Source organism: Bos taurus, chromosome 18, assembly GCF_002263795.3.
Source record: "Bos taurus isolate L1 Dominette 01449 registration number 42190680 breed Hereford chromosome 18, ARS-UCD2.0, whole genome shotgun sequence".
In the NCBI taxonomy this organism is placed as follows: domain Eukaryota; kingdom Metazoa; phylum Chordata; class Mammalia; order Artiodactyla; family Bovidae; genus Bos; species Bos taurus.
In genome coordinates, this window is record NC_037345.1 from 13693156 (window position 1) to 13713164 (window position 20009).

General features: G+C 64.2%; 1 protein-coding gene across 3 annotated transcripts in view; it reads left to right on the forward strand.

The window, feature by feature from the left end:
* Positions 1 to 18026, forward strand: part of ZNF469 (zinc finger protein 469) — a 250436-nt gene extending 232410 nt beyond the window's left edge. For 2 of the 3 annotated variants that reach the window (XM_024978913.2, XM_059877393.1), the window contains 2 exons: positions 3827 to 3886; positions 5204 to 18026. In XM_024978913.2, the coding sequence (XP_024834681.1) occupies positions 5331 to 16706 (11376 nt within the window). In that variant the 5' untranslated portion in view covers positions 3827 to 3886; positions 5204 to 5330 and the 3' untranslated portion in view covers positions 16707 to 18026. Of the gene's footprint in view, positions 1 to 1690; positions 3887 to 5203 lie in introns of those variants that run through there. The other variant, XM_059877394.1, reaches the window with a different exon arrangement.
* Positions 18027 to 20009: the final 1983 nt, after the last annotated feature.

Consider the following 20009-nt stretch of genomic DNA (forward strand, 5'->3'; position numbering starts at 1 on the left):
GCAGCCAGAGGCGGGCAGGGGTCTATAAAGGGGCCCGGGTTGTGCCTCCCAGGGGGGCATTGTGTGGGGGTGGCAGAGGGTGGAAGGGGACACGGGGGTGGGGACAGGGTCCTACTCCAGGCTCTGCCTTAGACAGCCCAGTCTCCTGGAAGCCTCAGTTTCCCCGTCCACACCTGGTCAGGCTGGACCCTGGCTGCCCATCACAGCCTGGTCCACCTAGCAGCACCTACATCTTGCCTCCTGATCGGTGTCTAGGAAAGGGGGTTGCCTAGGGGGTGTATGTCCACGGCATCCCTGATCCGCCAGAAGACCCCCACTGGCTGCCCCCTCGCCAGCCTGCTCGCCACCCCAGCCCCACCGCGCCTCCCAGCTGGGGGACCCATCCCCCACGCCATACCTGAAGGACCCTTACCCACGGCCTGGCCACACATGGCCGAGGGTCACCTCCTTGGAGGGGCTTCTTAGACCCCTGTGCCTGCTACCCTCAGCCAGACCCCGCTCCCTCCCTCCGCCCTGGTCACACCGGCCGCTACAAGCTCCTCCCGAAAGACGTCACACCGTGCTGCCCTCACCACATGGGGACTGACCCCCTCTGCAAACCTCTGTTCCCACCTGTAACAAGAGTAAGCACTGGCCACAAAGGGCAGCCATGAGGTCAAGGCGGTGTCCACACGGTCCTCTGCGGTCATTGCCGTTGCCTCTGCACCATCCCTAAAGCTGCCAGCTCCTCAGGGAGGGACAGATGATGCAGGAGAGGGGGACAGCTGCCCAGCCTGCCCCGCCCACACCTGCTCCCCATGCCTGTCCAGTCACCCAGTGCCCGGCCAGCAGAGGCCACACACAGGCACCGCCAGGCCAAGGCCAGGATGGAGCAAGTGTGCAGCCTACCCTCACAACTCGTCCAATGCTGACCGCTTCCCAAGGGCACTGGGGGCCAGGGACCCAGCCAGGACAGGACAAGGGGACGAAAGGGCAGATGCCTCTACCCCACCTCACCGTGGGCCTTGCCCCTCGCAGGTAGAAACCAGAAGAGGCCAGGTTCCTGCCTGTTTAGGAGGTGCAGCCCCACCCCGACAAGAGAAACATCCTAACAGGGGAGTTAAACACGCCCACCTCTGGGCAGGTCGGCAGCAGGGAGACTGAGGAGACCACAGGGCCACAGCCAAGTCTACTGCCGGCCAGAGGTCCCGAGTCACAGAAGATGGGAGCCCGGGCGGCCTGAGAGGTCAGCAGCCCCAGCCCCTCAAAACTGAGGCCGGAGGGCCCAGGGAGCTGGGCCAGGGAGGGGAGCCGGGGCACAGAGCTCTGACCCAGCAGGGCCATCTGTGCTGAGCTGTCCAGACACCCGGTGTTGGGGGACAGCCCCCCAGTGAGGGCTCCCAAGATCATTCCTGCTTCACCGGTGGACACACACATAACTGAAAGGGCAATTCTTGGAAGAGGGAGGCTGGAGAGGAGCCTGGAGGAGCAGTGACTTCATTCAGAGCCAGCATCTGCGGGCTTAGTGTGTGCGGTTCTGTCCAGCCTCCAGGCCTCAAGCCTTTGAGGCCAGAGCTGTGATCACCCCATTTTATAGCCAGAAGTGCTAGAGCCAGGATTCAAGTCCAGACCCTGCTGACCCCGCTGCCAATGGTCTCCCTTTAGAAGTGAGTAGGAATTGGGAGGGTGGGGGAGGAGGCGGGGGCATCTGGGCAGGGGCACTGCTTAGACAAAGGCCTGAGAGGGTCTGGGGGAGTGGGCAGGAGTGGACAGGAGGGCCCAGATCAAGGACGAGAGGCCAGAGCTAAAACGGGGCAGGTTGAAAGGAGAGCTGAGGGCAGAGGGTCAGGAGCAGAGCCTGGACTCCCTGCTGGGGCCTGGGGTCCATGGAGAGGGAGTACTGGAGGGCAGGGGCCCAGGCTTGCAGCGGGACACCCCTCACCAGGAGCTGCCACCCACACCCAGCTGGAGCCAGCCAGCACCACTGTGGGCTTGAGTTACCCAGAGGCTGGGGCCAGGTGGTGTTTCTGAGTGAAAAGGAGATGCCTGCACTCCTGGAGTTCCCGGGGGCAGGCCAGGGTCTGGGGGATTGGATCTCCCCACTTCAAAGGGGCCCCAGGCCTGCTGAAACCCACACCGGCCAGAACCAGGGGGCTTTGCCAAGAGCCTGGGCAGGGATGGGAACCCAAGACCGGGCATGCGCTGCCCCCTGCCTGCCCCACTGTCTGAGCACCCAGGACGGGCCGTCAAATCCTTGAAGGGGCAGCCAGTCTGGGGTGCCCTGAGTGCTGAAGGCAGAATATGGGGCCCATTAGCTCTGCCCACAGGCCCGCACGTGGAGGCAGGGCCACCTCAGGAAGAGAGGGGCCCTGAGGTGGGGCCGAAGTGCAGAGATACTCGGTCCTGCACAGGGCAAGCATAGTCCCGGAGGTCTGCCTCGCACCGCCCCACGTTCACTGCATGCTGTGTGACTTGGACAAGTCACATGACCTCTCTGAGCCTCAGTTTCCTCATCTGTGGTTCCTGTTGATGTTTCACAGCAGAGTCAGTCACTCACCACTGTGTGACAGATGCCTGACCTAGTGTCTGATCTCTGAATGAATGGAGTGAGTGACGGAATGAAGGAGTGAGTGAATGAATGAATGAGTGACTGAATGAATCAGTGAGTGAGTGAGTGAGTGAATGGGAAGCTGCAGGGAAGATCTCTGCCTCCTGTAGGCCCTCCCCAGGACTTGGCCTGCCCCACTCCAGGCAAGGGCACGCTTTCCGCCCTGTGATGCCAGAAATCTCCACATCTCGGGGGGGATGCGAGTCAGCACAACCACCAAGAGTTGTCCTAGTAGTTCGCTAATGCTGAGTGACAGACAGCAGCTTGAAATCTAAGGGTTTCTGTGGGTCTGGAATTTGGGCAGGTATTCTTTTCATCAGCCGCCAGTCGCCACGTCCAGCCCCTGTTGAAGGGGAGGGACTTGGGCTCCACCTTTTGGAGGGAGAAGGATCAAAGCATTGTGGTTTCAACATTTGGCCAAATGTTGAAACCACAACAGTGGTTACCTGACAGTGTCTTTAGATCACAAGTGCGTTTGCCCTTGACCGTGCTGTTTCTTCTTTGGGTTTGTTCTGCTGGTCTCCTTACACATGTTCATTGCTTTACTATTTACAAAGGCCCAGAGAGGGCAACCCAGCATCCGTCCACCCAGAAGGGTCTGGGTGTAGGCTTAGCTGTTCCGCAGAATGTTCTATAGCCATGTGTTGGCGGAAAGGTGGATAGACAGATATCAGCCAGGAGTTGCTCTATGGGGTGCTGTGGAGGTACCACCAAGGTTCACTGTTAAATGCAAAAAGGGAGGCACAGTGTGTGCAGTGGACTATCTCTTGTTGAAGAAAGCGGGGAGATGGAAATATTTATTTACATTTGCTGGTATTTGCATCAAGAAACTCTGGAAAGAAACACAAGAAGCTGCTTCCTGTGCTGACCCAGCAAGGCAGGGAAAGAGCGTCCATGGGCTGGGGGTAGAGATGGGGGCATTGTGGAGACCTCTCACTTCAGACTCTCGAACCACAGGAACCTGTGATCTATGTACATGAAATACCACGACAAGAAATGTAAAATCACTCTTAACCCAGTGCAAAGGCCACCAGCTGACCCCGGCCCTGCAGCCTAGCCCCGCCCCTGCCCCACCAGGGCTGGGGGTCCCCCGAGCTCACCCAGCTCCCCACGGCCCGGCCCTCAGTGGCTTTCCAGAGGCTCTGCAGGCTCCATGCTCCCTGGCCAGCTTCCCCTGGGGCTCTCATTCCCCAGCCAAGCACCAGAGCGATGCTGATATGCTCCCCATTTTCTTTGCAGCCAAGAAATCCCCACCAACAAGGAAGCTGTGCAGCAACCCAGCTGAAGGCCGACTTCCAGGTATGTAGAGGGGATGGCCAGCGTGGACACCGGAGCTGCCCGGCCCCCACCTGCCCCACTGCCCCGTCTCCTTCATCTTGCTCGCTTACTTGGGCAGTGCATCTCACCCATAACTCAGGGGTGATGATAACACTCTGACCTCTCGAGCCACTGAGAGGATGAGAGGAGTGATGGGAAGCACTCCATGCCCTGGCCCACAGCAGAGCCCACGGGACCTCAGGGCTCTGTTCTGCCATCATTATCTGTTCAGCACACGGCACCCAGAAGCCCTGCCCCCAAGGGCTCTCAGCCCTTGGAAGGGGAGCTGAGGACTCACCTGGGGCAATGCAGCCCAGAGCAGGGGGGAGGCCTCCACCTTGGAGGGAGGACCTCCCCAGTAGGCAGGACTGGCCTGGCTAGGGAAGGGGCAGGTGGGCAACATGATGCCCTCTGCTGTCCAGCACCTGGACCATACCCCCTGAGTCGAGGAGTCCCTGCCCTGACCTCAGAGCTGGCGGCTGACCTCCCTGGACTGCCCCAAGAAAGCCAAGGAAATAAGTGAGGCAACCAGCCAGCCCCAGGCTTCCTCTGAGAATGAGACACCCAGAGCCACTGGGGTGGGAGTGGGGTCATGGGGTCACAGAGACAAGAAGGGGGCCTGGGGCTCCCCTCACACAGCATCTCCCTGCACTCCAGAAGCTCAGTGTTCGGGGTGGGGCTTTTCTCCAGAGGCCTGTGGATTAAACTCATAATTTCCAAGTGTCTCTTGGTACCTCACGCTGAGCTTCGCGTGAGGGTCATGAGCACACGGCAGACATGTTTGCCCCAAACAGCAGGTCAACTCAGGGCCCAGGAAAAGGAGCCATCACCTTCCGGAGGCTGGGTGTCCACTGCAGGGGCTGCGGGTGGGAGCCTCGGCCAGACGTGCCCTCTGTCCTTCCTGGCTGTCTGCCCTGCCATCCGGTGCCCATTACCCCCACCATGGGGCCTCTGCAGGTCTGGGAGCCATGTGCCACTTGGGGCCTTCATGCTCAGGGCCCGGCTGGCGCCCATCAGGGCTGCTCGGGGGTGGCCAGGGTCTTCCCACACCTCCGGCCCCCAGCAGCATTCGCTCTCTTTTCCTTCTTCCTCCCCACCTCCAGCCCACCGCCACCCACTAAGCCCTCTCCTCAGTCTAGCAGGAGCTCATTTTCCCTCATCTCTTTAGGGACCATCAGAGCCAAGCTGCCATCCCTAAAAGGGAAGGCTGTGTGCCCACCACTTCTGCTCTAGCCTGCCACACCACTACAGGAGCCACAGAGGCCACTGTCCCCCACTTACTCTGTCCTTTCCTTGCAGACTCCAGTCAGGACCATGCAAGAAGGCTTCTCCAGGGCTCCTCGAGGGGCCAGGATGGCTGCCCAGCCCGCTTTCTGCGGCCCTCCTCGGACCACAGCATCCTCCTAGCGCCCAGGACGGAGGGGCCATGCCTGGGGAGCAGCCCCTCGGAACGCCACCCCCAACCATGACCGGAGACCTGCAGCCCTGCCCGGCGGCCAGTGGCACGGGAGGCCCCCTGCGGCCCCCCGGAGAGATCAGTGCCCTGGCCAACAGGACCACCAAGGCCATGGGGAGCAGGGCCCAGGCCACGGACGACCCCAAGGCCCAGGTGCAGCAGGCTGGGAAAGGGCTGACCGAGGCCCCTCTCCCCAGAGCGCAGGCCCTGAGCAGCGTCCCCAGCAAGGGCAGCAGCCCCCAAACCCCAGCGGGAAGCAACCTCATGCAGGCTCGTGTCCGGCGGGCAGGCAGGGTGGCCGGCAGCCCTCAGCAGCTCTACAGTCTGAACATCGCCAGCACAAGGCCCAAACCCGCCCTGGATGGGAAGACCCCTGAGAGCCTGCAGCCCGAGGACCTCCGGCCCCTAAACGCAGAAGCGCCCCCAAGCCAAGGGACCAGAGCCGGTCTCAGGCCCGGCCATCCCAGGGCCGAGGCCTCCCCTGCCCCGGAGGAGCTCAGCTTCCAAAAGTGCTTCCAGGAGACCCCCTCCAGCTTTACCTCCACCAACTATACCTCACCGAGTGCCACCCCCGGGCCCCCGCCCCTCAGGGCCCCCCAGAGCAGGGGCACCAGCCCCTGTCGGCCAGCCTCCTACCTGGAATTCCAGGCCAGTGGGGCTGACGCCTGGCCTCCCCCAGCTGAGAACAGCTTCCCAGGTGCTAGTTTTGGGGTCCCCCCAACTGAGCCGGAGCCCTTTCCCGAAGGCGGCAGCCCCGGGGTGGCGGCCTTTCAGTACCCCTTCCCGGAGCTGCACGGGGCTGGCCGGAGACCCTTCCCGGAGGACACGGCCGGGCCCAAGTACCCCGAACGGGCACTGGTGCTTGCCTTCCACCAGCCTCGGGGGGCATGGCCAGAGGCGGTGGGCACGGGCCCGGCCTACCCCCTGGCTGCCCGCCCAGCCCGCCCGCCCCCACCCTGCTACTCCAGCCGACCCGGCAGCCTCGAGGCCCCCAGCGACCTTGGCGGTGTGCCCCCTCCCCCTAGTGCTGCTCCCCCGGCCCCCAAGCCCTTCTCGGAGAGCACAGCCACCTTCCAGGATGGTTTGCACGAGAACATGACCAAAGTGCTCCCTGAGAGACCTCCTTCGGCCCACGAAGGGCTGGGGAGCCCCAGGGGGCCCCCAAACTCCCTGTCCCAGAGGCAGTTTCCCGGGCAGGCCTATGGAAGCCCTGGAGCCAGTGGGGTGGGCACCAGCCCAGGGCCTCGGGACACAGAGCTGGCCGCCTCAGGGCCCCCCACCGCCAGACTGCCCCCGCTGTGGGACCCCGCTCCAGCCCCTTACCCTCCGCCTCCCCTCGGTCCCCCAGCCACCACGTTCTTCGAAGCCCAGCCCAGCCCAGGCCAGCAGCTCAGCCTGCCCCAGAGCCCCCCGCTGCCCTGGCCCCAGGTGCTCCCGGCCACCGGGCCCAGCCCCCACCAAATGGAGATGCTGAACCGGCTGCCCTTCCCCCCAGGGGCCCCTGAGTGGCAGGGGGGCAGCCAGGGAGCCCTGGGTGCTGTGGGCAAGACACCCGGGCCGGGTGAGAAGCTGGCCGTCCTGAGAAACAGCCCAGGCCAGCACGGCAGTGGCTCCCCTGGCCTGTTTGCCTACAACGGGCTGAAGGACCCAGGAGCCCAGCCCCTGTTCTTTGGGGCAGCCCAGCCCCAGGCCTCACCCCGGGGACCCCCTGGCCTGCCCCCGCCCAGGGTGGTGGGAGCCTCCCCCAGTGAGTCCCCGCTGCCCTCGCCAGCCACCCACACGGCCAGCAGCACCTGCTCGTCACTCTCCCCACTGTCCAGCAGCCCAGCCAACCCCAGCTCAGACGAGAGCCAGGTGCCCGGGCCGCTTGTGCCCTCTGCCTTCTTCCACCCAGCCCCTCACCCTCAGGAAGCTGGCAGCCCCTTCCCGTCCCCTGAGCCCTCGCACAGCCTCCCCATCCACTACCAGCCAGAGCCAGCTAAGACCTTCCCTTTCCCCACAGAGGGGCTGGAGGAAACCCCGTTCCCCAGCTCGGGGCTCCAGGTGGGCAGTGCGGGCCTGGAGGGCTTCCCCCAGGGGCCGCCCCCCTACTCCACCCACCACTTCCCCCTCAGCAGCGCCAGCCTGGACCAGCTGGACGTGCTGCTCACCTGCAGGCAGTGTGACCGGAACTACAGCAGCCTGGCCGCCTTCCTGGGCCACCGGCAGTTCTGCGGCCTGCTGCCAGCCAGGGCCCAGGACAGCCACCAGCAGCCCCCGGGGCTCCCTGCGCCCCCCAGAGTGCCAGCTGGCAGGACCCCAAGCCCGCTCAGCCATGCCAGGACAGCTCCCTTCCTGCTGGGCGGAGACCTCCGGCCTGATGGCAGAGACGACCCCCTGAGGACGAGCTTCCTGCCTGGCCCCACCGCCACCCCCTTCCCACTCCCCACAGGGGACCTGGACCTGGAGGACGCTGCCAAGCTGGACAGCCTCATCACGGAGGCGCTCAATGGCCTGGAGTACCAGTCTGACAACCCCGAAATCGACAGCAGCTTCATTGACGTCTTCACCGACGAGGAACCTTCCGGCCCCAAGGGCTCCGCTGCCGGGCAGCCGCCCAAGGCCAGGCTGGGGGCGACACCAGAGAACAAAGCCCCAGCCCCAGCCCTGCCCCCAGCAGTGGATGTCCCGCTGGAGACCCAGCCCCGCCAGCCCGGGGATGGGGGCAACCCGGCCGGCCCCAGGCCCAAAACCCGCTCCCTGGGCCCAGCACCTGCAGAGACAGATGGGGCCAGCCTGGCTGGCCAGCAGAGGAGAGGAAAGCGGTTCAAGTTGTTCCGGAAAGAGCTGGACACGGTTAACACCACCAAGAGGCCTGGCAGGGGCTCCAGGGCCACCCGCCTGAGGCCACGGAGGAAAGGCCGGGCTGAGGCCCGCCCGCGGGATCTCAGAACCCAGGCCCCCAAGAGCCACACAGACCCCGGGGGCCGGGCCCCGCTGGTGGAGACCAGGAGCTCCCGGCGCCTCCGACTGTCCCCCGGCCAGGACTGCAGGCGGAGGCGGGCGCGGGGCGGCACCTGGAGCAAGGAGCTCATCCACAAGATCGTGCAGCAGAAGAACCGGGCAGGCGGGCGCGGCCCGGCCCCGGGCGCCGCAGACGGCGGGCCCCAGCACTGCGACTGCGCCGCCTCCGAGTCTGAGGAGGAGGACGGACCACGGCCCCCTGGCTCCCGCTTCAGAGGCCGGCCCCGCCCCAGCGGCCGGCGATGGCGCCGGGGCGAGAAGAGGAAGGAAGTGGACTTGACCCCAGGCGTCAGAGAGGACGGGCAGCAGCAGAAACCCAGGAAGGTGGTGAAGCAGGAGGCTGCAAGGTCCAGGGGCTACCTGGGCCCCGAGGAGCCGGGCAGGCCTGGGCCAGGCCCCAGCCAGAGTCCCGGGGCCCAGGGCCCATCGCATGGCCCAGAGGCTGGAGTGGACCTGGAGGAGAAGGGCCCCCAGCATCTCCTGCGGGATCTCATCGGCACCAAGACTGTAGAGGAGAGCCATCCGCCTCCAGGCTTCCCTCAAGACACTGAGACCCCTGAAGTCGCTGACGGCCTTCCCCCTGATGCCACGGAACTTCACAAGGAGGCTCCGGGCTCCTCTCCAGCTCCCTGCAGGGGAGGCGGCCCCTGCCCCTCAGCCCCAGAGCTACCGCAGCTCCACGGGGAGGACGCAGGGCTGCCCCTCGCAAGCTCACCCACATTGGGTGCACGTCGGTGCTTGGAGCCAGTCGCCTCCCAGGACAGAGAGGACCCGCCTGCCTCTCCATCCGGAGAATCACTGGTGCCTGTCGCTAACGCTGTCCATATGGTCCACTTGGACCCCAGCACCCTCTTTGTGAAGACCCCTGGTCTTGGAGAGTCCATAGAGGCTCCAGCTGCCAGAAAGGGGCCTAAGCCCTACAGCAGCCCCCACAGTGAGCTGTTCCTTGGACCCAAAGACCTGGCCAGCTGTTTCCACGAAGACCTGGGCTCCCGGGCCTCAGCCCCAGACAGCCCACTAGCCATTAGGGCACACCTCTGCCAGGATAACCACGATGCCAGTTCCCCAGAGCCAAAGCCGCCCAGGAGCCCGCCCTACACAGGCATCACAGACCCAGGCAGAGGCCAGTCGGCACTGGCCTTGGAGCCCACGCCCCTCCCCTTGGGGCTGCCCAGGGACAACTTCGACCCGCCGCCCTATGGCAGCCTCTCTGGGCGTGGGGACACCCCTGCACTGCGTGCGTGTGCTGCTCTTCCCCCAAGGAAACCCCAGCTAGACCCACCGTACCCCTCGTTTCTGCCTGAAAGGGACTGGTCCCTGCTGGAGGAAGTGTCCCCGGTGCCGCCTGGCCACCCAGGCCTTTTTCCCGGCCTCTCGGCGGAAAAGACTTTGAGTCAGCAGTGTCCCAGTGAAGGGCCTGTGGCTGCCAGCCTCAGCGCTCTGCCCACCAGGGCTGTCGAGTGTAGCACTGCCAGTACCAGCGACCTGTCCGAGGAGGAGCTGGAGATCAAACGGCTGGTCACGGAACTGGAGAGTCAGCTGCAGAGCAGAGGCCCACAGGGGGCCCGGGGAGAGCCATGCAGGGCCAGCAACACTGCTCCCCGGGATTCAAGTTCACACGGGAAGGGGGTGGACACCAGAGGGGATGCCCTGGCGAGCCCCCAGGAGGAGTGGCCCTCACCCTTGGCCCCCAGCACCCACAAGGACATGGTTCCTCAGGGTCCTTCCAGCCCCATGGGGGCCAGCCTCAGTTTCCAATCAGTGCAGAAAGCCAGAGTCCCGAAGACAAGGCTCCCCAGGGCTGAAGGGGGCCAAAGGGCCCGCCAGGAAGTCTGCGTACCGGACCCCATGTCAGATGTGGGGAGTTTAGCAAAGTGCAGCCCAAGCCTGGAACCTTCGCTTCCTAAGGGTCACGGGGCCCCTGGAACACAACATAGCCAAGGCCTCCCGCTGCTCCTTCCCCACCCACCAAGAGGGGGGGTTTCCCCGGGACCCCACAAAGCACCTGGGCCCTGTCAGGATCCTCTGGAGCTGGAGGCATTCAGCAGCCCCACTACCCATCTAGCACCTGGCTTGGCATATCGGGGTGCCGAGCTTCTGCCTCTGGGCACCACCCCACCTTCTGCTGCCATTCATAGCAGTGCCCCCAGGGGACACTCTGTGAGCAGCACAGGTGAGCCAGGAGGAACAGAGCTCCTGCCCGCTGTCACAGCGGGCCCTGTCCCTGAGGGCAAGGAGGAGTTTGTGCCAGTGGGAGTCTCTCCAAGTTGTGCCTCCATACCCAACCCCAGCCCGGGCGGGAGGCTCCAGAACCCAGCCTCCAGCCCACTTCATCAGCTGCAGCTCCTGGTGGCCAGAGCGGCTGAGAGGGGAGATGATGCCCGGGGCTCAAGAGTGACCCCCACTGCTGAGGCCCAGAGCCCTCTGCACAGCAACCCCTCAGATGTGGGAGGCGATGGCAAGGAAGGAGAGACAGTGGCCCACAGCCCTGCCCTGGGCTCCCTGGGAGACGTGCAGATGACCACTGTGGCCAGACATCAGCTGGAGCCAGACGAAGATGGACATGTAGGTACACTTGGCCAGGCCAGGAAGCCCAGGGGCCAAGCCGAAGCCGGACACCTGCAGCCAGGCGACCAAGGGAGGCCAGGGGGACCGGACAGCTGCACCACAGCCAGTGCCGACCCTGAAACCACACCAGCTGGGCTGGTCGGGGCTGCAGACCAGCTGGGGGCACAGCTCCAGGGAAGCAGGGCGGCCATGGGCCTTTGCAACAAGGCACAGGCCACCCCAAGCCCCACCTCCTCTGAGGCAGACTCTTCAGTCCCAGCTTTGGTGGCAGCCCACACCCCAGACAGGCCCCGGGACTGGACTCTGGAGGCGGTGGCAGCTGGCCCAGGCCTTAGGAAGCATCTGCTGTTCCCTGGGGAAAGCCCAGAGCCCCCCACCAGGGACCTGGCCAGCCGCACCCCCTCGTCCGCCTCTGCAGCCCCCTCCAATCCCTGCGGCCTCAAGCCCCTACACCAGGAAGGCCCTTCCGCGGCACCTTCAGGGGAGCTCGGGGAACTGCTCCCAGCATCTCCATCCCACAGGGGCGCTGCCAGCTCTCAGCTTCTGTCGGCCTCTTCTCCCACCTGGACACCTCCAGAAGGGGCCGAGCGCAGCCCAGCAACCACATGCACTGTAGCACCCCTGGCAGTGTCCCCCTCTTTGAAGACAAGCCACCATGGCCTCAAGGAAAGCCCGGCTCACCACCCTCTCCTGGGGGACGGCAGCCCCCTGGAAGACCCTCCCAAGGAGCCCAGCTTCGTCAGTGTCATCAGTGCCGCCCATGGAGGGGCCCGCCCTGGAGGTCATGTGTCAAAAACCCTAGAAGCTTCCAGAAAAGAGAGGCCAAGGGACTCCCCTGCCCATGCCACCCCTCCCCACCCAACAACAGTCAGCACCCCGGGAGCGACTGTCAAGGCTGCTGCCCTGCCCAGCGTCCCCATCACAGATGGCCTTGGGGCACTCAGAGGTCCCAGGGCTGAGTGGCCAGACCCCAGGGGAGTTCTGCCCATCACGCACCCAGATGGGGTGCCCACAGGCTCCTCCTCCAAACCCCTAGGCAACAGGGAAGGCCAGGGTGTCACCACTGTGCCCACTGACCCTTCCACACGGGGGGCCATGTGGCCAGATCCCCACACTTGCCAAGAAGGCAAGGCTCTGGCCAGCCTCCAAGGACAGGAGAGCCTGGAGACGCCTGGGGCCAGGCTCCCTGCCATTACCAAGGCGTCCGAGGCTGGCGCCAGGGGTGTGCCAGTGATGTGCCCTCCCACAGAGCTCTGCCCAGGCAGCACAACCAGCGACTCCAGAGCCCTCTTCCCCCAATGTGCCCTCCACCAGAGACCCCAGGCAGATGCCCTCAGTCCCCAGGACCTCAGACAGAAGCCGCGTGGCTTTAAAAAGAAGCCGGTGTTCACCGAGAATGGCCACTGGAGGGGCGGAGCCCCCAGTGGGCGGCCGGTGACCTGTGAGGTCTGCTCAGCTTCCTTCCGCTCTGGGCCAGGCCTGAGCCGCCACCGAGCCAGGAAGCATGGGCTGCACAAGGGTGCTACGTCCCAGCCAAGCCCAGCGCCCCAACCTGCTCCCCAAATGTGCCACCGCCCCGGGAAGAAGAGTCGCAGAGCTCTGGGGAAGGAGGAAGCTGGGCGCTTGGTGGGAGACCCCAGCCAGGCCGGGGAGCCGCCCCCTGTTTGTGGCTCTACACCTCCTGAGGATGCCCTGGGTCCTGAGACATCCAAGGGGCTCAGGCAGGGGCTCAGCCTTCTGGGAGCTCCAGGCTGTCCCCCAAGCTGGGAGCCACACACCCCAGATACAATCAGGCAAGGAGTGGACGTGAAGCCTGCAGAGCCCAGAAAACAGGACCGGCTGGGGAGGGAAGAGCTCCGACCCAAACAGGCAGAGAAAGGCGGGGGCCAGAGGCGCGGCAGACCACACACAGATTTCCCCAGTGAGTCAGAGGGGAAATCTAACAAGAAAGCTAGGAAGCCCAGAGCGAGAAGGTTCCGGGAGGAGAGCAATCCCCAGGCCCCTGCCAATGTGACTCCAGACAGAAGCTGCTGGAGTCCATCCACCTCTGCTGCCAACTGCTGCCGCCTCTCACCCAAGACAGAGCAAGAGACCAAGGCCACGCAGTTGTCTCCTGCAGCCATGGACCTGGAGGAGACACCCGCACAGAAGCCACCTGGGGACTGGGTGGCCTGTTCAAGGATGGTGGAGGGAGCGCCTCCAGGGGAAGGGCCAGGGGAGCAGAAGGCAGCCCTGGCAGGAGGGTGTGGGGGACCCAGAGAGACCAGGACATCTGGCATCTGTGAAGAGCCACTGAGGGTGACTGGGGCTAAGCCTGCAGGGGACAGCAGAGAGGCTGACAGCAGATTGGGGCACAGTGTCTTGGAGGAGCATGGGCTCCCCCGGGGCCCCCCTGAGACTCGTGGTTCTGAAGCAGGTGGCACCATCAGCAGTCCTTGCTCCCAGGCCCCCCTGCACAGCCCAGCAGAGGGGGTCCCAGAGCAGGAGGGCACGGCCCCTAAACCTCCCAGCCCGGAGCGCGGGGACCCTCTGAGCTTGTTGGATGATGAGGCCTCTTTCTCCCAGCTCTTCCCCCTGGGAGACCGCTTGGCTCGGAAGAAGAACCCCCGTGTCTATGGGAAGCGCTGTAAAAAATCGAAGCCCCCACCCCGGGTGGAGCCCAGTGGCCAGGTAGGGGGCAGTGTCACTCTGCCCTCTGCCCGCCTGCCCACAGACCTAAGCGACTCTGGCTCGCTCTGCCTGTCCCATGAGGACCCATGGGGTGATGAGGCCACCGATCTGCCTGAGTCCTTCCTCCTGGAGGGCTTCCTCAACAGCAAGGTTCCAGGCATTGACCCCTGGGCCCCAGGCCCCAGCCTGTGGGCCCTAGAGCCCCACCTGGAGACGAAGCCCTGCCGCGCCGAGGACCATCCGTCGGAAAACATCCCCAAGCTACACATGGTCCCGGCAGCTTGGCGAGGCCTGGAACTTCAGGCCCCGGAGGACGAGGTTACCTCTTCTCTAGGAGATGCGAGCCCTGAGCCCCCCAACCTGGAGCGAGAGCACTACGACGGCGGGGTGCCCAGGAGTGCCGCGGACCTGGAGATGCTCGGCACCAAACTGGAGCTACAGGACCTGAGCTTCCTGGGACCCTGTGAAGACCCTGTGGGTCTCCCCAGCACCAGCTTCTTGGATGTCAAGGCTACGGCAGGTTCCCAAGGCCCACGAAGCAGGACGGAGGAGGCGGACGGGGCAAGAAAGGCCGCAGGCGAAGGCCAGCATGCCAAGGCCAGGAGAGCATCCTACAAGTGCAGGGTGTGTTTCCAGCGCTTCCACGGCCTGGGCGAGCTGGACCTGCACAAGCTGGCCCACAGCCCCTCCCCTCCCCCCACCTGCTACATGTGCGTGGAGCGCAGGTTCGGCTCCCGGGAGCTGCTCCGGGAGCACCTGCTGGAGAAGCACGTGCAGAGCAAGGCGGGGCTGTGGGCCTGCGGCATGTGCCTGCGGGAGGTGGCCGACGTCTGGATGTACAACGAGCACCTGCGGGAACACGCCGTGCGCTTCGCCCGCAAGGGGCAGGCGCGGCGGTCACTGGAGGACCTGCCCGCATGCTGGGAGGGCGGCGGCGTGGTCACGCACTTCCTGAGCGGCATCGCGGGGCAGGCCTCCAGATCCCACCGAGGCAAGCGCTCCGTCGCCGGCAAGGTAGGTGGGGGCTGCGCAGAGTCGTCGGGGCCGAACGCGGGAGCCAGGAAGGCGTTGCCTAGGGAGCGGCCGAGGCCCCAGGCCCGCAGTCGCGGCTGCGACGCAGTCGGCGCCTCGGCGCAGGGCAGCCCGTCCGCCTGCGCGCGCCCCGCCCCAGCCGGCGGCGCGTCCCCCGAAGCTCATCCCCACGGCGAGCCCCCGCTCCCGGCCGTCCCGGTGCACCAGGACTGCAAGGATCCGGCCCGCGACTGCCACCACTGCGGGAAGCGGTTCCCCAAGCCCTTCAAGCTGCAGCGCCACCTGGCGGTGCACAGCCCGCAGCGCGTCTACCTGTGCCCGCAGTGCCCGCGCGTCTACCCGGAGCACCAGGAGCTGCGCGCGCACCTGGGCAGTGAGCACGGGGTGAGCGGGGAGCTGGAGCTGGCGCACACGCCGCTGTACGCCTGCGAGCTCTGCGCCAACGTCACGCACATCAGCAAGCGGTCCTTCGTCTGCAGCTCCTGCAACTACACCTTCGCCAAAAAGGAGCAGTTCGACCGGCACATGGACAAACACCGGAGGAAAGGGCAGCAGCCCTTCACATTCCGCGGCGTGAGGAGGCCCGGAGCCCCCGGGCGGAAGGCTTCTGCCCGAGAGGGCACGCTGCCTAGCAAACGGCGCAGGGTGGCCGCTCCCGGCAGCCCCGCCAGGTCCAGCACGGACGGGCCTCTGTCCCAGGGCAGCAGCCCCACCCCGAGTGAGGGGTCCCTCCCAGCCCTGCTCCAGCCCTGCCCAGAGGCAGCTCCCAGCGTCACCGCCGGGCAGCCCGGGACTCCAGAGAGGCCCATAGACCCTCTAGGCCACCAGGAGCTCCTGCCCCCATCCTTGTCTCCTTTTCCAGCGGCCTCGGCTGGTGGCAAAGATGGTCACAAGCCGGACCAGGCCCTGGAGAGCTCCGAGGATGAGGCCTCCCCAGGCAGCCCTGAGCACCTCCTCCAGAAGGCTTTCCCGCTGGGAGGCTCTCTACCCCGGCTGGGGGCCGCAGACCACGAGGTAGAGGAAAAGAGGGCAGCTGGCCCGCTCTCAGGGAAACACAGGACCCCAAGTGCACCTGGAAAATGTGCCCCTGACCATCACCCAGAAGCCCCCTCTCTGCTCTGGAAGGAGAAGCAGGTGTCCACGTGTCTCTTGGTGCCTGCAGGGGCAACAGGGGGCCCCTCCCACAGAGGCAGTGCCCCCAAGCCTAGGGGCTGTGGGAGTTTATCAAAGGACAGGTCAAGCTCATCCACCCCCAACAAAGCACCCAAGATCCCAGGACAACTGAAGAAGGCGGTAGCCAGCCCAGTGCCCGGAGAACTCCCCCGTGGCACTGAGGAGAGGCTGAAGCCCACCGCCCTCAAAGCCAAGCCAGGCTTCCAGGGTGCTGGAGGCCCCCGGCAGGGCACCAAGGCAGTGGGCGGCAGCCAGCCCCAGCCAGCCAGCGGGCGGCTCCAAAGCGAGACAGCCACCACCCCAGCCAAGCCCGACTGCCCAGGCCAGGGCCCCGCCCCAGACAAGGCCCTCCCTCGAGCCCTAGCCAAAGGCTACCCCAAGGGGCCAAGGGAAGCTGGTGGCCAGGGGCTGCGAGGGAGCCTGGGCCCCAGGGAGGACGCAGACAGCAGTGAGAAGAAGAGAAAAGGCCGGGCCCCGGAGCCAGCCAGGAGCGAAGGTGTGGGGAGCCTGGGCAAAGGCCCCTCAGCCCCTGACAAACCCCCCCGGGCCCCCCGGAAGCAGGCAACTCCCAGCCGTGTGATCCCCGCCAAGCCCAAACCCAAGCCCAAGTCCAGTAGCCAGAACAGCTCGATGCTCCCTCAGCCCTCAGAGGTGCAGAAGCGGGAGCCCAGCCATGCCCACGGGGACCTCAGATGCAGCAAGGAGGGGCTGAGCAAGGCCCTCCCCCAGACAAGACCTCTACACAGGCCCCCCAGGAAGGGTGGGGCTCTCCACAGTGCAGAACCCCCTAACCCCCGGGCCTGCCGCACAGCCGAGTCCCAGAGCCACCTCCTCAGCCAGCTGTTCGGTCAGAGACTAACCAGTTTCAAGATCCCTTTGAAAAAGGACTCTTCTGAGTAATTTATAGGAGCCAGCAAGTGCCTGGGAGTGGGATTGGGGATGAACTCGCAAATGGGGGACCCTGGTCTTTTTTGAGGAGCTCCAGTCGTCTGAGAGTTGTCTGGTGGCCACATCTTAATTCATCTGATGTACCATGAAAATACTCAGACTTTAGTGTTAGAGCTGCAACTCTGATGCCTTGAGCAGAGCCTGGGGTGGACAGCAATCCCTTTCTAGCTGGTAGGTGAGGGTGAGGGCTGGGCCAGCTGCAGCCTCTTTGAGGCCATGCAGCTGTTTATCCAGTACCAAGAAGTTAAGGAGAGAGTGGCTCATCCCCCCAGCCCCATTTGCCCCACAGTTAAGGCCCAGTATGCCACAGAACCCCTCGGTTTGAAGGTTTCCACAGGGCCCCCCAACCCTTGTCATCTAACAAGAAGTAAGTTGAGGCAGCCACCAGTCAGATGGTGGCAGCTTCCATCTTAGAGTCGTTGCTGCTGTTGCTGGAATTCCAAAGCGACCCTAGAAATCAGATGGGGGCCAAAGAGCCATCTCTGAGCTGCCCAGCCCTACAGAGCACAACAGGCCTCTGACCACAGGGTTGTGCCAGCCACTGTCCGTGCTGCTGACAGAAAAGCTGGTTTCTAGTGCACCTTGACCCCTGGTCCTCCATCTCCACCCCCACCACCTCCACCCCAGCCTCCGCAGTTGCCCTCTCTAGAGCCTGCCTCCTACACAGAGCTCTCTGCTGCAAGTATGAGCAATTTTACTCTGAAGTTTCTGGTGCTATTTTCATGTAATGTGAATATAGGCTTCCTTGATTTGTTTTACCTGGGGGATGGGGTCGGACCAAGAGGTGCTAGGGGACATGCAGGCTGCCCAAGGCACCAGCGGCCCAAGAAGCCCTGACTGGCTCCAAGCCGCCTGCGTGCGGCTCCAGCCCCGCAGTCAGGTCGGAGCAGCCAGATGGGACCCTCAAGGCCGGCTCATGCACTGACCCGACCCAGGGGCCGGCACACATGTCCTTTTTACAGAACCGTGTCTTCACGGGGGCAGGAGGTGGGGAGAGGCTACCTTCTGTCCTTAGGTGTCTCTGAGGTTTGTGGTTTGTTTTGTTCTGTTTCTTCATTTTAACCTTAGGTACAGTGTGTATGTCAAAAGTTCTAATTTTGATATTTTGAAAGAGACCAAATCAAGCCCAAACTGCCTTTTTTTGTAGAAGGTGTGTGTGCCACTCAGAGTGCCTCTTTAGTGCTGATGAATAAACCCGGGGGGGGGCTCTGAGGTTGTACTGTAAAAACCGTAGCAATCCGTGCTGTCAAATATATGCCCACTGTTGTCACAGGGTGCCTCCGCCGTGGCCTCTGTCCTCCCGCCAGCCCCACCCTGCTGCCCCACCGAGCTGCCACCCTCGTCCTGCCCCAGGGTCACCTGGCCCTGCAGAGCCTACTGGTAGGGCAGCGGTCCCACCAGGTCCCAGACCTGTTTACCCGGCGAAGATAACACCTCAGTGCTGTGGGCCCCTCTGGGTTAGGGAATCGGAGGGCAGCAGAGACAGCAGGGGGCACCAGACCCAGAGACCTTCCCCCACTACAGGCTCTGACCCCTAGGGACCCTGAGTCCTGAAGATGCCTCCAGAGACCCCTGTGTCTGGGACAAGTACTTGGAGGGCAGCAGATCCCTGTCCGGTCCCTGACAGCTGCCCAGGCTTGGTGGGGGCAGAGTGGGGGTGCCTCTCTCAGAGCAGGCCCCCAACCACACCTGCTGGACAGTGGGAGGGGAGCCACGCCATCCACAGGGAGACAGGTCCTGCACATGGCGCAGGGACCACCTTGCCCACAGCCCCACCCACCCCACCACTCCCCTTGTCCCACCAGGCCCTGGCCCCGCACTTCCATCCACCAGGGACACCCTGCCCAGGTCCTTGCCCTCAGTCTCAGCCCCTCCCATCGATGCCCCCTGCCCAGCAGGCTGCCTCCCTCTGTCTGGCACACACCTACTGTGGGCTGCGGAACAAACCAGCAGCTGACAAGGGGTGCTAGCTGGGGGTTGGGGTTGCAGTGGGTGGAATCGGCTCAGAGTCGCACTTGAGAAACACCGTCCTGGGACTTGGTGGTGGACACCTTGTGGGATCGGCCAGGTCTGCAGCACTGGGTGCCCCTGCCCGGCTCGCCATGCCTCGGTCAGCCTCCGGCCAGCCTCCATGTCCCTGGAAGCACGATGGGGTGTCCAGGCCCTGCCATAGGCTGTGATTGGCAGGGGAGGGGGTGAGCCTGGTGCTCTGCATGGTCACGTGCCCATGGGTGCTGAGGCTCACAACATCAGGGACCCCTCAGCTCTAGTCTTAGGGGCAGGACATGAGTGAACCTGCCCTCCTGGGTGCTGAGTCCACGGCAGGGCTGCAAGCCCCAGTGTGTGGACAGTGGCAGCCTGGCCAGCAGGTGGCAGCATTCGCCAGCTCAGCGGGGCCGGGGCAGCTCAGGTACCACACGCACACATCACAGGTACACGAGGCACACTCGTCCTCACCAATGGGCTGAGATAAGCTCACAGCACACACGGGTGCACTGTTCCCAGGCCTCACACAACCACAGACAGCCACGCATACAACCTCACACACACACAACCATACACAAGCACCCACACACACAACTACACACTAGCACCCACCCACACAGCCACACACATACAACCACAGACAGCCACACACACAGCCACATACATACACACAACCACACATACAAGCACCCACCCACACAGCCACACACATACAACCACAGACAGCCACGCAGACAACCACACATACAACCACAGACAGCCACACACACAACCACACACCCACAACAATACACAAGCACCCACACACACAGCCACACACAAGAACCCACACAGACCACCACACACACACAGCACACATACAACCACACACACAACCAGAGACAGCCACACATACAACCACACACCCACAACCACACACAACCATACACAAGCACCCACACACACAGCCACACACACACAACCACAGACAGCCACACACACAGCCACATACATACACATAACCACACATACCACACACACAAGCACCCACACACACAACCACACACCTGACTGATTCTGGGCACATCTGTGGGAACTGGCCCGAGCGAGGGATCCAGGGTGGGCATCCTGAAGGGCCCCGTGTGGGCTGTGAGAGCGGGCCGGACAGAGTGGGAGAGGATTTGGTAGGCACAGACCCTGTTCAGGGGCCACGGCTCCCTGAGGACCCGAGGAGGCAGAGCCCGGCCCCCACAGGCCCACAGGCCCTTCTGCCTGGACCTCAACGGCCTG